General features: G+C 31.7%; 1 protein-coding gene and 1 long non-coding RNA gene across 2 annotated transcripts in view; both read left to right on the top strand.

The window, feature by feature from the left end:
- AASDHPPT (aminoadipate-semialdehyde dehydrogenase-phosphopantetheinyl transferase) overlaps positions 1-5,222 on the top strand; it is a 46,518-nt gene extending 41,296 nt beyond the window's left edge. The window contains exons 5-6 of the mRNA XM_003764265.4: positions 3,119-3,196; positions 4,343-5,222. Coding sequence (XP_003764313.2) covers positions 3,119-3,196; positions 4,343-4,510 — 246 coding nt within the window. The 3' untranslated portion in view covers positions 4,511-5,222. The remainder of the gene's footprint in view (positions 1-3,118; positions 3,197-4,342) is intronic.
- Positions 5,223-8,480: 3,258 nt separating this feature from the next.
- Positions 8,481-17,892, top strand: LOC116422506. The gene is made up of 2 exons (XR_004233203.1): positions 8,481-10,573; positions 17,515-17,892. It is a non-coding gene; the product is annotated as an uncharacterized LOC116422506 (long non-coding RNA).
- The last annotated feature ends 456 nt before the right edge of the window (positions 17,893-18,348 follow it).

Genomic DNA, 18,348 nt, shown 5'->3' on the forward strand with positions numbered 1-18,348 from the left:
AAGAAAGGAAGCACACTGTGTAAAAGAGATTTGCTTATAAGTTCTTTGTGACAGTCCCTGGTATTGTGAAAAGGCTTATTATTAGCAAATTGCTGACCATGGTAAAGTATTCATGAGAATCAACAGTTAAGAGTTAAAGAATTGACAGTCTGTTTAGCTAGGAATTGAAGAGGAATAATAATCTTGGCCATATTTTGCTCTTTGTGTTTTTATTGATGGCTATGTCCACAAAAACACTTATTAGTCTTCATATTGGGAGATGATATTTGTAAAGTGTATTACAAACCTAAAAGTGCTATATAAATTGTTAATAGTATTAAGCTAAATGAGGCGGTGGAAAGGCTGGGGATGCATCTTTATCTTTAGGTTAGCAAAAATGGAATATTCTTGAAATAATGCAAGAAATACTTAAAAAACAAAAGAAAAAGAATTTAGAAAGCTATAAAAATTTATGTTGTCATGTTGGATTCCAGGAATTTGAACCTTTGAATATGTCTCATTTTTTTAGGGCTAATTGATACAAAAGGAACAGAAGACAAAGAGATATAAGAATCAGAATAGTTATAGAACTATTATGTGCTTGGGATTACATGATTGGTGTTTAGTGTTTTATAAGATGAATTAATAGTAGTAAAGATTTATTAAGGATTCTGTTTTAGGCATTGGGGATTAAAAAAAGAGAAAACTTATTCAAAAGAAGTTTACATTGATTTTGGTTGTTAAAGTGAGTATGATATTCCATCAGTGTACTCTATGGACTGAGTGGTGTATTATTCTGTCAAGTGATTATAAAGTGTCTGAGTTTCTCTATTTCTGGAGTTACTATGGGGAGGTGTAGAGGGGGAAAAAAAGAGTAGTGGGGGGGAAGATGGGATGACAAGAGCTTTTTATAATAGGATAATGTGTGTGTGTGCATAATATTCTATATAATACTTTAAACAGAAAAAATATTTCAGAATTGGAGTGTTCTCATAGGACCTTTTTATAATGTTTACATCATATGAAACTCTTTTCCAGACCACCTCTAGGATCTGAAATAGCTTAATTTGAGAAAACATTACATTCTTACTCTTCTGTCCCCTGCATATCTTAAATATGCATCTCCTATTTCTTGAATTTCCAGAAATTGTCCATTACTTACCAGAAAAATGAATTTAGAGCTTTAAAAACACCACTCTATAAGAAAATACCATGCAAACCTTAAAGTATAGTATAAATATGAGTTATGAACAGATGAAATATTATATCTAAAGGAACCCGCTACATTTTCCATAGGCTATTGATGGAATTTCATTTATAGTAAAAACACTTTTAAGATTTGCCTTTAGGTGGAAAGGGGATCTTAAAAAGGAGGCTTAAAATGAATATCAACTACATCATCTATGAGGGAAAAGTATAAAAATGGAATGTTTGTTCTCCTGAAATTATTTTTAAAGTTATATCTTCATATTAAAGTTAGTTTTGTTCAATAAAGATTGTTTGTCCTCATCACAGTTTCATATTTTTAGTAATGATGAATATTAGATAGCTATATTTTTGCATCTGAAATTATTTTAAAAGATTATTTGGACACAAATCTTAATCATCATCATCAAAAAAGTAAAATAACCTTGCTGCCTGCAAGACTAGTTGAGGTGTTTGGATAAAATAAATGAGCTTAAACTGGCAAAGTAAGATTATTTTAGGTCAATTTCAGTTTCAGTTTTAGTATCTACAACTTTTTATGGGCATAAAATCACCCGATTGGAAGAAGAGACCTTTGAAAATGTAGGCCTTAATGTTTTTATTTCAACCTTTTGCACAGTGACAGTGGGAGTAGCAGTTAACATTAGGAAATTGCAACTTGTAACAAAGTAGAATATGACCTCCTTGGGTTAATAACAGAGTCATTGAATGATATCCTCTCTGCTTTTGCTCTTTAAAATTTCATCATGCCTCTGACAAGATGAAATTGATTTTGGACATCAAAATATAATTGTGTCTTATCTCTCAATGGAGATAAGAAAACTATATGAATTGGATGAGGTATTTTCAGTATACATAGTGAAGATAAGCTGGAAATTATTTTAAACGATTGCTTTATATAAAATATGTAGTAGATATATAAGAATTGCTGGTTTGAATAATTCTACACATGTATTTCTAGCAAAAACAAATATTTCTGTCATTATACTTTTTTTTTTAAACACTGTTTTAGTTAAAATTTTTGAAAGATTGCTTGCCTTATTCCAAGTTTTCTAAAACCAATTTTTTTCAGAAATATTTCATATCTATTCTCAGTTCAAAAGATATTCTAGCAACAATAATTGTCATACAACATTTAGACAATTTAATATTAATTACTAATTATATAACCACATTTGAAAGCATTTGCCTTTTTTTGTTTGTTGATGCCTACATATGAACTAGGCATCTGAAAACTCAACTTTGTGCATATCTCTCAATTTGAATAATTATTGCTTTTCATTTATAGACATAATTTTTATTTTTAGTATAGTCTATCCTGACTTTTTAAACAGTAAAACTAAATAGTTACTTTATAGCCTTTTATGAACTTTTACTTTTCATTGTCATAGTATATGATAATTTTCAATTTTGTTTAAAAATATACAGCCATATAATTTTCCTTATTAAGCCTCTTTCCCTTTGTTTCTCATTTCATGATATTATTAGATGGTAAAAGAGAAGAAAATATTAAATGAAAAGAAGGAAGATGAAGCATAAAAAGTCTTTGTATTTTTTAAAACAATATTTTTATATTTAAAATGAAAGTTTTATAGAAGAATGCTTTAGCAAAAGCTTTTCTAAATTGAAAGTTCTATTTCATTTTTAGCAATCTTCTTTCGTTATTCATAGTCTTTTCCTCTTACAATCTCAACATCTGCTGCTTTTAATTTAAGCCCTTTGTTTTTCAGTATAATGTGTAGAAATTTAAAAAATTCCAAACACATCACGATTTTGAATTTCCATTTTGTCTACATATTGTAGTATGCTTTACCATAGTTAAATGAGTTACAGTGATCAGTAATAATATTATTAGTATAGTATAGTATACTATTTTTAAAAAGCATATACAACTTTAAACCCGCAATAAGATGTATTTATTTGCCTTTTCTAGGAAAGCAGATTGGATGAGTATCATCATATTGCAGTTGCTCTTAAGAAACCAGATGGATTAAGACCACAGAATTCACAAGTAAGATATTAAATTCTTTTTATGCAACTTTAAATAGCATCAGTAAGCATTGATTTTTGTTCTGTTAAGGAACAAATAATTGGTTTCTATCAAGTTGAGTATATAATACAATTATAGATTTTTTTCCATTAAGTTTCATTTTTAATGCTTCTGATCAACTTGAATCAATAATTTTAAGTAGAATATTTATCAAGTAATTCATATTTGAATATATGTAGTTTATTGTTTAAATGCTAATTAATCTATTAGAGTGATTACCATTTTAATACCTATAGATGTGAATTCTAATCTAGTGATTTGGCTCTTTTGATCATAATAGCCATTTAATAGAAACTGGGTGGAGAGTGGGCAAATCTAATATTGAGTAGAAATAATAAAATGTTTATTGGGAATGTGGGAATGCAAGTTCTGAAATTATTACAAACACTACTATATTAAATGCAATGAAGACTTAGGAGTATTGATATAATGCAATTACGGAACTAAGTTTCCCAGCTACTCTTTTCCATTCCATTAATAATTTTTTTAATACTGTTCAATCCATCTCAATTAAACAAACATGTCCTTAGCACTTTTGGCATTCAAGTGCTACATGTACAATGATGAAAAATGATACAATTCATTCCTTCAAGAAGTTTATAATCTTTTTAACAAGGGAAGAGGGAGAAAGAGTGGGATAAGATGGAATGTCCAATAACAAAATAGCATTGTCATCATAATAAAAGTTATCACATGAGAAATTTTCTCCCAAAGGTGCCCTAATTTGAGCATCCTGTTTCTCTCAATTTTTAAACTTTGACTTTATATTCACTGCATAATAAAGTAAGGCCATCTGGAATTCCATTTGTTAGGTCTGTGTCTCAGATATTTCTAAGATAAATGTTCAGGAAATTGGATAAATAATTTCTTAAAAGAAGCATTTCCTCTCTTTTTGTAATTAAATGAATTTTGTTGCCTTATCTTCACATTTTGTATTTTTTATATTTGATATATAATAATTCTTGAAGTTCTACTACAGTCTCAGTATATGAAGTTGAATTTAATGTTTTTAGCTTCTGATTTTGTCTTGTTATTTCTTAATCATAAAATAGATTTTAAGATAGCATGGACTTAAATAGTGTTTCATAAACATCTTCATATTTTTAGGTTTTTTCTCAAGACCATCCTGAGCTAAATATGTCACAGTTCACTTTTTTGACATTTGAAGACTTGGTAGCATCTGTTATTCCTTTGACACCGGAAGATCCTTCTTATTGGGACAATTTTTGCTCCAAACAAGAGGAGCCACTTCGAAATAGCAGAAGTTTAAGATAATGCTCAAGAAACAAAAATGAAAATGAAGATTTTTAAAAATCTCAAGATCACCAGAAAATAGATAATTAAAGAACTCAAATGGCATTTCACACAGTTGGACCAAGTTCTCAGAGGTATAAAGGGAGCCATGAATGTAATTGTGATGTAGAAATAGATTTTTGATATTACTAATATCAAAATGGGGCAGTAATTTAAGTTCAGTGCTGCAACTAAATGAGTTTGTATAATTGTTTAAAATAGGTTACTTTGGTCAATAAGCAAGCAAACAAGTATTCATTAAGCACCTATTATGTGTCAGAGTGCTTTCTGCTAATGATGGAAAGAAGGAAATGAAATAGTCCTATTTTCTACTGGAACAAATAAAAAATTTACTCTTTTTGTAAATGTTGTCATCATTTGCTGTTAAGCATCCTCTTATTAATTACCATGCAAAGCAGATAGAATAGCAAAATAATTTTCATAGTAAAAGAGGTGTTGACAATCTTTCATATATTCCTAAGAGAATTTCTTGATACATCTGCTCATTTAGTCATGGTATTTTTCGTTCTGTAGTACTTAACCTTACAAGATTGTTAGGAGGTTAAATAAAATATTGTATGTAAAGTTTCAAAAACTTCAAAGTATAATTTTCTTGCCAGTTATTATTAGTTTATGTTAGCTACTCTACATTTTTCTGGTTTTTATTATTTTAAGTTGTATTTTTCTAATTCTTCATGATTTTGAAATTTTTTTCAGATGACTTTTGATAAGTTTGCATTTTTTTTTTGTAAATTGTTCATATCCTTATAGGGAATTGTAATGGCATTTAATAAAAGTTTAAGTTGAGGTAGATCTCTGAGAAAGGTAACAATTATTAGCAGGGGTATGCTATCTGTCAATAATTGGGTCCTTCATTTATGCCAAAGACCCAAAGGAAAAGCACAATTTCCTTTTTATAGAGTTTTGGAGAATACAGAACAAAGAATAGAGCAGAGTAGATGGTATCATGGGTTTAAGAGCACCACAATTGGTCACAGAATGAAGGTGCAGGGAATAGCATGATTTAGTTGGAAGTTTGGTAATGAGGATTAGCAGTAATTCCCCTTCTCTTATGAATGTAAGAAGTGCTCATTGTTTGAGTCCAGATGCAAGATAACAGCCCATATTTTTGGACAGCAAAACAAACATCCTTGCAGGTAGGATAGTTTGGTGGAGTAAAGATATCAGGCCTAATTACCTTTCTTTCACACACATTCCTCAAGTTTCCAAAATTCCTTGAGACTGGATTTTAAAACTTAATTCATTGCAAGCCAACTGAACTCAGAACTGAGTTTAGAGACAAAGAATCATGACTTAAATAGTTACAGGACAAAAGCTTTTACAGGACAAAATTGTAAATCTGATCAGTAAGAAAATAATACAAGATCAGTCTTTATCTTCTCAAGACAATGGCTTTTAATTTCAAAAATTGTCTATTGTCTTTTGATAACACATTTTTTATCAGAGATCTTTAATGCAATCTTTTTTCTTTCCCAAACTGTTTTTTATACTTTCATTGATTCTATTTGTGCAAAAAGTATCACATTTTGTATTATCTCATCACCTCTCTATGTATGATTTTTTTCCTCACATTTATGACAGATAACTTATTCTTTACTTTTTTATAGTATGAAATTTATGGTATTTAAAAATTTTAATAGTCTTTTATTTTTCCAAGTATATGCAAAGATAGTTTTTAATGTTCACCCTTGCAAAACCATATGTTTTAATTTTTTTCTCTCTCCCTAAGACAGAAGCAATCAGATATATGTTAAATATGTGCAGTTTTTTTAAACATATTTTCATATTAGTCATGCTTCTCAAGCAAAATTAAATCCAAAGGGGAAAAAAAACAAACAATAACAAAAAAAGATGAAAGTGCTGTACTTTGATCCACATTCAGTCTCTATAATTTTCTCTCTAGATGTGATTGGTACTTTCTATCATAAGTTTATTGGAATAACCTAGAATAATCTCATTATTGAAAAGAATATGACATTATTTTTATATTAGTATCTTTTACTGATTTATAATTTATTATAGTGTTATTGTACTGTGCTGGTTAAAAGATCGCCAGCTGTCCTAACAATTTTTGTTGAATAGTACTTCTTTATTCTTGGGGTGTGAAGAGAAATGAGTAGCTCATTAATTGTGAGACTACTACATTCATTTTTTTTCTAGATTTGTTTATATTTCGTAATCGGTTATGTTAACCTATTTTTTTTTTTATTTTTCAATCTAGTATTAGAGTATATTTGATCTAGTATTTTGATCATTTTAGATGGGTTGTTCAGGAACTGTAATTTCATATAATGACCACACTTGACCCAAAGAAGAGAAATGAGAAGGTATATTATGGCAGCCACATGCTAGTGACTGCTGGGGATCTAATTCTCACCAGCAGAATAGATCCCTTCATGTGAGAGGATGGAAATGATACAAGGAGACTGAGAGGCAGTTGCATTCCCTGACTCTCTCCTTTTGCCTCGATTTATTTCATTCCCAATTCACAAGCAATTTCTGCTTCAGCAAAGAAATATACATATATATTAATGTGTATATAAATATACATATACATATGTGGAATCTAGATCCAAGACATCTAGTAGAAAATTGATTGGTAGCCGTTATATAGCACTTTTATTTTTAAAAAATAAAATTCTTTTCAATTATAAGAATTCATTCCCCTTATTCAGTAATTGAAGAAAAAAGCTCATTAGAAATATGAACAGTCATAGAAAAACTGATGAACATATTTGTAGTATAATTTTTCATCATCTAGCATTTTGTCATCTTGAGTTTAATCATAATATAGTTTCTCTTTTTGTCTATTTTCCCTATTTGTTTTTGCTATTTTCCCTTCTGAAACAATTATTTTTAACCATTGCCTTTTTTATTTAGTAGAATTATAACAAACTTTATTTTGACGTCCCATTTTTATTCTGAATTTTTTTCACTTAATATTTTATTTTTTCTAATTATATGTAAAGATAGTTTTCAACATTCATTTTTGAATTCCAGTTTTTTCTTCTTCCTTCCCTACCATCTCCCCTCCCCAAAATAGCAAGGAGTCTGGTGTAGGTTATACATGTACAATCATTTTAAATGTATTTCTATATCAGACATGTTGTGAAAGAAAAATCAGAACAAAAGGAAAAAAAAACGTGGGAAAGGAAAAACAAAAAAGTGAAAATAGTATGCTTCAATCTTCAGTCTTTATAATACTTTCTCTGGGTGTGGATGCCATTTTCTATCACAAGTTTATTGGAATTATCTTGATCACTATATTACTGAGAGGAGCTAAGTCTATCATAGTTGATCACCGCAATGTTGTTGTTACTGTGTACAATATTCTGATTCTGCTCACTTCACTCAGGTTCAGTGAGTGAAGGTAACTCTTCCCAGATTTTTCTGAAATTCACTTGCTCATTATTTGTTATAAAACAATAGTATACTATTGAATTTATGTGCCATAACATATTCAGCCATTCCCCAGTTTATGATCACTGAATGTGTCTTTGTGGGAAGTTAAGCATCATGGTGGGATAGAATGATAAGCTTAGCATCAGAAAGACTTGATTTTGAATCCAGTCTCACATATTTATTAATCGTGTGACCCTGGTTATATTGTTGTTCAATTATTTCAGCAGTGTATGACTCATCATGACTTAATTTGGGTTTTTCTTGACAAAGATACTAGAATGTTTTGCCATTTCTTTTAGCTTATTTTACAGATGGGGAACTGAAGTAAACCAGGTTAAATGACTTGCCCAGGTCTCAAAATCCAGTAGGATCTGAGGCTGGATTTGAACTCGGATCCTTTTGACTCTAGACCTAACATGATCTACTGCTCCATTAGTCACTTAATCTGTTTGCCTCTTTCCTCATTTGTAAAATGAAGATAGCAATAGCACCTACTTCCTAGAGTTGTGAGGATCAAATGAAATAATAAATATAAAGCACTTAGTACAGTTCCTGACATGTAAATAAATGCTATATAAGTTGTTTTATTATTATTGCTATTAATGTTTCAAGTATGGTTTTTGTATGCTGCAATTGTTTGAATGTTTTCCAATTCATTCTGTAATTCTTCCATTAACATTCAGAGTCATAATAATTTTACTTTCTTGTCTTAAAAGGCTTATGACAGTTCTCTTAAATACAGCTGGTATAGTGGTGTAAATGACTAACCCGAGTAAAAGGAGATTTACTTAATTTTTAATGATATAGTTGTCAAATGCAGGACAAGAATCATACTGATAACTGTGATTTAGTGTCCATCCTTTCCATGGCATTTTTTTCCTCACTGGGACAAACCTCAAAGTGGTGTTATATGCATATGTATTTTGTATTACATAATTACTCATGTATTTCAGATTTTGATAGGCCCATGAAGATTCAGGAGCCCTCAAACTGGGCATATTTATATTTCTGTCAGATTCCTAGAAACTGCATCACCAGTTCAAGAGTTTTCCTTATTCATTAAAAAAAAAATAAACTTTCATGTTCCTCCTGCCCATATAACAGGTATTTCCAGCCTACAACATCCCCCAATTCTCTTGTGACTTGAAATTCTATCTATACCACAACCTTCGGATTGCTATAAAATTTTATGGGGCATCTCTCTCCTTTATATATAGTGCTTATGACACCTCTTCCCCCAAATACTTCTAATTTTATTTTTTTTAAATAGCAAATCAAGAGGCATAGGAAGTCCTTTTTGAATAGATTTAAATCTTATACATGTTGGTCATGTAATCCTAGTTAAGTGATTTAACTTCTTCATGCTCTGGCCTAGAGATTTCAAACAGACTACCTACCCTTGGGCACCAGTGTGGTTCACATACTAGGACCATATCCTGGACTACTTTCAAATGTAATTGGGAAATATTTAACAAAATAAATAAGAATACACTAAAACACAGATAATATTAACATGTGGTTTTCTAAATCTGTAGCACCTATAAGAATTTTTACGTATGGGTTTTAGTTGTTTATGTTTCTTTTTTGCCCCATCTCTACTTGAGTTTTTTCAAACTCAAGTGGAGAGCTTAGGCCCTCTCTAAGTAGTAGAGAGCTTAGGCCCTCTCTAAGTAGTAGAGAGCTTAGGCCCTCTCTAAGTAGTAGAGAGCTTAGGCCCTCTCTAAGTAGTAGAGAGCTTAGGCCCTCTCTAAGTAGTAGAGAGCTTAGTCTCTAAGCAACTCTCAAGGTGTAGTTCCCAGAATGATAAAATCACAGATCCAGTCTTTATCCCCTAAATAACAATCAGTACAGAAGACTCATAACTTATTTAGTTTGAAAAAAATCTGTATTCCTTTTCCCCTCTGTACATATAGATGATGAAATTAACACAAAAAAATAGCTTATGATAGAATAAATTTTACTTTTGTTACCATAAGCTTCTCACTATTTCATGATGCATTTTGGAAACTCCTTTTTGTGTAGTTATTTGTATTTAACATGCAAAATGTATCTGTGAACTAAATGCTTTCGCTACTTAGAGGTCTTATTGGAAAGATTTGGTATTTTTTGCCCTTTGAACACCTTAAAAATTACTGTGGTATTTTTTTTTATTGATGTGATGTTTAGTCTCTGAGGGGTAAAAACCTGCCCTTCCTTCCTCTTTGTTTGTTTTTCTTTCCTTTTTGATTTTTTTTTCAGGTGTGTGCTTGTTAAAATAAGTGGTTTTAGTTAGTGAGATCTCAGGAAATTATGGTGGGAGATTTTTGAGAGCAGAGACATTCTAAAATAAAAACTTAGCATATTTTACTACTGAGATAAAAGAAGGAAAAGCATTAATTCTCTCTGCTTCTCCCTTTTATTCAGCTGTAGGAAAAAAGACAAGAAAAAACTGAATCTGCTTTAGGTTCTTCTGACAATACCTAGTTGGGTAAACTTAAGTGAGCAAGTCCCCTGCTTTTGATGGGGAGCACACTTGGCCACAGCAGAAGAAAGGCCCTGATCAGAATCTAGGAAGGCCTGGTCCAAACAGCATCTAGACAGCCTGAGTGAAAAGGAAACATGGCCAAACAATTCCTGCAAAAGGTGGGACCTTATCTTACCCTCTACAACTATCTTTGTAACATTTCTCTTACGTTTTTCCTTTTCTTCGCTGACATTACCTCCACCCTGATGCAGTGCAGACCTCATCAACTTATACCTGGACAATTTGCAGTTGCCTGCTAATTGATATCTCCACATTCCAGTCCATCTTCCCTCAGCTATCAAACTGATTTTTTCTATAGTTTAGGTCTAATATTATGCTGTTCCCTTATCCATTAAATTTCAGTAACTCCCTATTAATCCCATAATCAAATATAAATTCTTCTTTTTATTTTAAAATCTAGTCACTCCCTATCTTTCAAACTTCTAACATATTCTACATATTCTGTGATATATAAAGACACTGGCTTCCTTGCTATTTCATGAATACAATGTTCCATCTCCCAACTTGAGACATTTTCACTGGCTATCTTTCATTCTAGGAGCTTGTTCCCTCCTTATTTTTGTCTCTTACTTTCCCTGGATTCCTTCAAATCTCAGCCAAAGAAAGTCCCACCTTCTACAGAAGCCTTTTCTGGTTTTCATTAATTTTAGGGCCTAATCTCTAATTTATGTTGCATATATCCTACATATAATAATTTGCATGCTCTTTCCCCTTTAGCCTTAGAATGTAAGACAAAAGAAAGCAGAGGCTTCAAACACTTAGTAGCACTATGACTTTAATCAAGTTTAATTTGCTTCAGTACATTGCTGAGGTGTCTATCATAGTCGATCATTGCATAATCTTGGTGCTACTATGTACAATGTTTTCCTGATTCTGTTTACTTCACTCAGCATCAGTTCATATAAATCTTTTCCAGAATTTTCTGAAATCAACCTGCTCATCATTTCTTAAAGGAAAATTATATTTCATTATATTGATAAGCCATAAATTATTCATGCATTCCTCAAATGATGGACATCCACTCAATTTTTAATTCCTTATTAAAAGCCTCTTCTACACCAAAGAATGGCTTAAATGGCTACTACCTGGAAAGAATTTATAGAAGAAATTGAAGAAGACTTCAAAAATCAAATAAGAGATATTAGGGAACAATTTTTAAAAATCCAAGAAAAACAAGATTATGAAAAAACAAAACCAATTACAGAATATTAAAGAAGAAAATAATTCTTTGAAAATTAGAATTGGACGAAGGGAAGTCAGAGAAGCTATGAGATCAAGAAATAACAAAACTAAATATAAAAAAATGAAATAATAGAAGAGAATGTGAAAGACAAGAATAGCAATAGATCTGAAGAACAGATCAAGAAAAGAAAATATAAGAATAATTGGACTGTGACCAAAGCTGTGACTAAAAAAAAAAGCCCAAAAAACTTTGACACAAAAAAGCAAAAAATAATACAAGAAAATCGTCCTGAAGTGATAAATTATAAGAGGAAAATAGAAATACAGAAAAATCTACCAATCACCACTTCAAAGAGAACCTATATGGAAAACACATAGGACTATTATTGCCAATTTTTGAAACTTCCAGATCAAAGAGAAAATTTTGCAAGAAGAAAAAAAAAAACATATGCTGGAGCTACTGTTAGAATTGTACAGAAATCAGCTGCAGTAAAAAACCACAGGTCTTGGAATAATATATATTGGTAATCAAAAGAACAAGGCCTGTGACCAAAAATATTAACTCCAGTAAAATTAAGCATAATGTTGAACAAAAAAAAAATGGACATTCAGTCAATTTGCAGATTTTCAGGACTTTGAACTACATGTGAATTTGATAGAAAAAATGTAACAGCCAATATCAAAGATTAATTTCAAGGGTTCTATCATTCCAAAATCCATTCAGAGACTTGACCTAATGTTGATTGTAGGGAAGCTTGGAGAGAGCTTAGGCAATGTCCTTTGTCATCTTGGCTCCAAACTCTCCTGTTTCACAAATTTTACAATTTTAAATGGTCATCTATTAGTCTGTTTAAAATATTCTGCAATTCAGCCCAGCCAACCTTCTTCCTGTTTCTCATACCTATCACTCTATCTCTAGGTTTTATATTAGTTATCCACACATCTGGATTGTATTCCCTCTTCATCTAGTTTCATGGAATTCTTTGCTTCCTTTAGGTCATTGAGCGACACCATCTATATAAAATCTTTCCTAATTCTATTAATTCAAGTACCTTTCTTCCCTAACCATCTCATATTTCAGATATGAAGTATGTAAGCACTTTTCAAGCTTTAAAAAGTGCAACATAAAATGTTAGCTATTGTTAATAATAACTATCTTGTATCTGTTTTGTGCTTATTTTTTATAAACTTGTATATTCTTGTCTCTCCTGATATTATGTAAGATTCTTGAGAGAAGAGACTTTCGTTTACTATCGTTGTATCCCTAGTATCTAATGCACAATAGATACTTGATAAATGCTTACAGATTGATTGACATGATGGGCCAGACAATGGGAGAATAGTTCTAGGCTAGAAACTAATTCATTTGTTTTTTGGCCATAACTATCCTCGTGTTATTTTAAATCTATAAAAATGTTTGCCTAAGAGATTTTCTTCAGTTAAAATTTAATTAGTTTTAAAATATTCTATTCTATCTGGTAACATTTCAAATATTTAGTATTTGCATTTAGGTTTATAAAATATTTTACTGATACACATGATCAAATCAAAATTATTAAGAATAATAGCTTAAATTTATATAACACTTTAAGATTTCTGACACTTTTTTTTGTATAACACTGTGAAAAATGGGTAATATAAATATCATTTCATTTTTAAAGATAGGTAAATAAGGTGGATCCGGCTCACACAGTAAAGGTCAGAACTGGGTCTTGGATCAAGGTGATAAGACTTCAAGGCCAAAATGCTTCCTTTGATGATATAGCTACATTATACTTACTGAGAATCAAGTCTATAGAACTCTGCCTTAGAGCACATTGGTTTCTGCTTTTGCAAATCCTAACAGAGGTTTATGAATACTCATTATGACTTTGGTTCTTAATCACATAAATCAGTAAAATCCGGGACTATCAATCATTTTGAAATTTTCGAAACTAGCTTCAAGGAAGTATGCTTTGCAATAATAAGACTTGAAAATCACACAAAGTCACAGATAATTATGTTAAGTTTACATTGCACTAGAAAATTCAGTTTTAATATCCATCAGGAGAAGGTGGAAAAATAGCTGTAGCCACTGGTACTATGTCAGGTTTGCCTGAAGCCTCCTTGTGTTGAAGATTTATGACAGCATAACACATTGAATAGAATGATGGGCCTAGAGTCAGGAAAACCCATATTCAGATACTTGGTGTCTGATCCTGTACATGTTGCTTAACCTCTCTCAGTTCAGGTTTCTCTTCTATAAAACTTGTAGTCCTGACCTCAAAGGACACATTCAAGGGAGATAAAAAGCACTTCATAAACTTGAAGGAACTATATGAATGTTAGTTATTTTCTATTATTGCATCCACTTCTTCAGGGTGTCTGAAAGTTTCTAGCTTCTTTATGGTTCTGTTCCCTTTTCCTTCTCCCATACTTTATTTAGTGTGAGGCTTCTGACTTTGCACAGCCCTCCCTCCCTTAATTCCAGATCACTCGCATATCAAGGGATTATCTCCCTGATATTATAGTCCTCTCTTAGAATGAAGGAAAAACAATTTTACAAACAACTTTAATTACCATCTTCATGTTGATGATTCTCAAATCTACAGGCCCCAATTTCTCTCTTGAAATCCAGTCTTGCTTCTCCAATTGCCTTTAGACATCTCAGAGTGGATATACAATAGACATCTTAAATTTATCATGTTCAGAAGAGAACTCATTACCTTTTCCTCTCCCCACCTTTTGTGTTCCCTATTATTGTATAGGGCAGCATCTTCTTCCCAATCCCTCAGATTAATCCAGGAGTTATTCTTGATTCCTCATTATCTCTCACTCCCCATATACATTTAAGGCTTGTTGATTTGTCTTTGCAACATCTCTCAAAATCTCAAATACCTTCTCTCCTTTGACATTAGCATTACCCTAGTGCAGGCCTTCACCACCTCATGCCTTGGCTTTTTGTAATAGTCTGCTAGTAGGTTGTCCTGTCTCAAACTTCTCCCCACTTCAATCCTTTCTCCATTTGTACACTAAAGTGTTCTTTCTAAAATGCAGGTCTAGGTCTGATCATGTTAAACTGGAAACTGCCTTTTCCCCTTCTTCCCACCACCAATAGCTTCCTATTGCCTCCAAGAATAAGTACAAAATACTCTATTTGGTATTCAAATATCTTCTTAACTCACCTCTTACCTTTCCTATTTTCTTACACTTTACTCACTGCTTTGGCACCCCTTTAAGACTTTTGAGATGCTGAGAAGGTACCAGCCTGTATTGGTAGAGGAAATATTTACTTGGAACTCTGATGAAATTACAAGTCTAGTTGGAAAAAAAACCAACTAAGTGGGTATGTAATACTTAATAAATACTTATAAACAAATTGATATTTGATTTAAGTTTTCCAAGTGTTTTCATATAATTTATTTGATCTTCACACTCACCATGTACGATAAACATCATTAATTTTACTTTACTAATTAGAAAATATAAGCTCAAGTAAGTTAAATCATTTGCTTAGAATCTCATGATCAGGATTTGGCAAAACTATGTAAGAATGTTCTGAATCTTAGACCTATATACTTCCCTTCTGCTGCCAGGTTAACTTTCAAATTAAAAACAATTAAAGAATAGCACAATAGCAGTTTAGATACAAAGAAAAGAGCATACCATATTAAAAGTTAAAAGATCCTGGCTCAAATCCTTGAACCTGCCACTTCCTTTTTTGTGTTCCCTTGGACAAGAATTTTACATTTTGGATCTTATTTTTCTCATCTCCAGAATGATGTTATTTAACCAAATGTTATTCACCAATTTTCAGTGTGTACTCCTCTGAAATAAAACAAAAAAATGGTCAGTAGACTAAGGCTTTCATAGTCTACGATGTCTTTAATATCACTTGAAACAGATATAAAGATAGTTGTAAAGTTCTTTTGATTCTCCCTCTGCAATAGTTTTCACATCCATTACCTCCTATTTCCCATGGCAACCACAATTGTTCAGGCCATCATCTCTTCTCATCTAAACTATAACTTCCTAACTAGTCTCTATTTCTCTATCCTGTCCTTTCATACATCTTTCATAGTGCTGTGTGAGGAAAAACCTTACTAAAACATAGCTGAGATCCTATCAGTCCTCTATATCTTCATTGACTTCCCATTTACACCCCCCCCAAAGGATAAGCTCCTGTTTCTGATCCTGACTCTATTGTATCATATCAGCCTTATATTACTTTCACGTACTCTATGTTACAGCCAAAATGAATGTCCCTATCCCCTGGTTCTCATTTTTTTTTTGTCTATCCCCTATTCTTAGAATTCTATTCCCTCTGAATCTCTCTCTCCCTTCAGAACCCAACTCAGAGGCTACTTCCTTTAAAAAATTTTCTCTCTTTTTTCAAAATTTTAATTGCATTTTTTCCTGGGCCTCTGTTTTATACTCCCCTTCCCCCCTTCAATGAAGTCATACTTCTGATGTACTGACTCTTCCTACTAATAGATTACAACTCTTTTACAGAATAGTCTCTTTTTAAAAATTGATGGTGCTTTATACATAGCAGTTGTTTAATAAATAATACAAAATATGGCAAAAATCTTAAATTTTCATCATAGCTTATAACCTAAAACTTTTGGGACATTCTATATTTGCTGAATTCAACTGTCATATAAAATATTTGCTTCCCTTCCTCTCATATTAAAAATAATCCCATGCCTTTCATATTCTTTATTCCTCATTTATGCTGTATATGTGCCCAGCAGCAGAGGTTAAAGATATTCCCATTATATTAGAGATGAGCTTGACTTGGTTGTTTGTTATTCGTCTAAGAGCTGTTTCTGAAAATGCACTTGCATGGAAATTACATTTTAAAAAAAGATCTATAATTGACTCAGAGGGTTAAAAGAGACCTTAAAGACCTGTTAGTATAACCTTTTTTCCTTTACAAATTAGGAGACAAAGCCAGAGAGGTGAAATTCCTTGTCCAACATCCTTAGCTATTGATAAAATCAGCATAATTATTTTATAATTATGAACTTGTAAAATACTATTTTACTTAGAAAATAAGATAAATTGATAAATAACTTATTTCTCTAAGAAAATCTTTTGCTTTTACTTATTATGCCATCAAACGATTCAGGAGAGTTATGCTTATCCATCAAATAATCACCGTGTTCCTCTGATTCCTTTATTCTTAGTGAAAAGAAAGTTTAATTTCTTTTTCTTTTTTTTTTTTTTTTGCTGAGGCAATGGGGGCTCAAAGTCACACAGCTAAGAGATATTAAGTGTCTGAGTAATTCAGGTCCTCCTGAATTCAGGGCTGGAAGAGAGCCATTGAAATTTGAAGGGGACGTATGTGACATGGCCAGACATGAGTATCAGGAATATCACTTTGGCAGCAAAGTGCAGCAGAGACTTGACATATGAAGACCAACTAGAATATGAGTTGAGGCCAAATATGAACCCAGATCTTCTGATTCAAAAGCCAAGACTGTATCTCTTAGTTAGTTAAGTTGTTCACTAAGGGGATCTTTCAGATTTTAGTCAGGAAGTCTTATATCCAGTTTCAGCTTCAGATACTAACTAACTGGGTGACCCTAGGCAAGGTATTTAACCACTATCTTTGTTAGTTTTCTCATCTGTAAAAAGGAATAATAAATAGCACCTGTGAGGCACCTAACAGCTGTTGCTTCTAATAATTCAGTATAGTTACATCTTGCTTCCCATATTATCTAAACAGATGAATAAATTTAGAGGGGAAAATACAGAAAGGCCCCTGTCACTGTTATACAAATTATCTTTTCTCATGTTCTCCATCAGTCTTATACTGGTTAAAACAGAAGGTTTAATGAGACTTTAAATATCACTGTTTTTGTTCATCCAACAGATTTGTCACTCTCATCCTGGCAAGCTGATTAGAGGTGACATTCAGGGAGCTGGACAGCCATCCAGTAATGAATTTCAGTGTTCAACTCTCTCTTTCTCAAGTATCACTGAAATAAGACAAAGTAACTTCCTTGTTGTCTACTCTTTGAATCCTAGGATTTGATGTTCTGAAAGACAGTTTGTGAAATATAAGAATTTATAGAAGTATTAAATCTCATAAATACTAATGAGGTCAATTCCAGAGTGCAGGAGAATTTAAATAAAATGTGTAGGAACATTTACTATGCCCCAAAGAATAATTCTGAACCTAGACAATGCATGCTGATTGGATTTGTGCTTTATGTACTTGAAGAAGCAAAGAATAAAAGCGAAATTATTTGTAACTTTCTTTAGTGCTCAAATTTTTTATCTATAAAACCTTGGTGGATGGAGAATGGAGAATATTAAATTAGGTATTTGTACATGCATTATTATTTAGTCTGTTTCATATTATATTGGCCTCTTTTTAAAAAAAAAACTTTTTAAGGGGTTAAGGATGGTATGTTAAATCTAAAATAGCATTCCCTATCTTTAAATACAACAGCTTCACAAAGGGACAATTCAAAAGCCTTTCCTTCTATGCTTGGTTCTTCTCTTACAAATTCAAATATAACTGGGTCTTTCTCCAGCTATATTTTTGCAAAGTTAAAAGGCATTCAATTTATGCAACATGATGTGTGTATATATATATATATATACATACAAGAGACATGGAGACATTATGCTGATGGTGGTGGTTTGAGAAACTATCATGTTATAATGGAAAATACATTTGATTTGAGAGTCAGAAAATTTG

This window comes from Sarcophilus harrisii, chromosome 3 (assembly GCF_902635505.1).
Source record: "Sarcophilus harrisii chromosome 3, mSarHar1.11, whole genome shotgun sequence".
NCBI classification, from domain to species: Eukaryota; Metazoa; Chordata; class Mammalia; order Dasyuromorphia; family Dasyuridae; genus Sarcophilus; species Sarcophilus harrisii.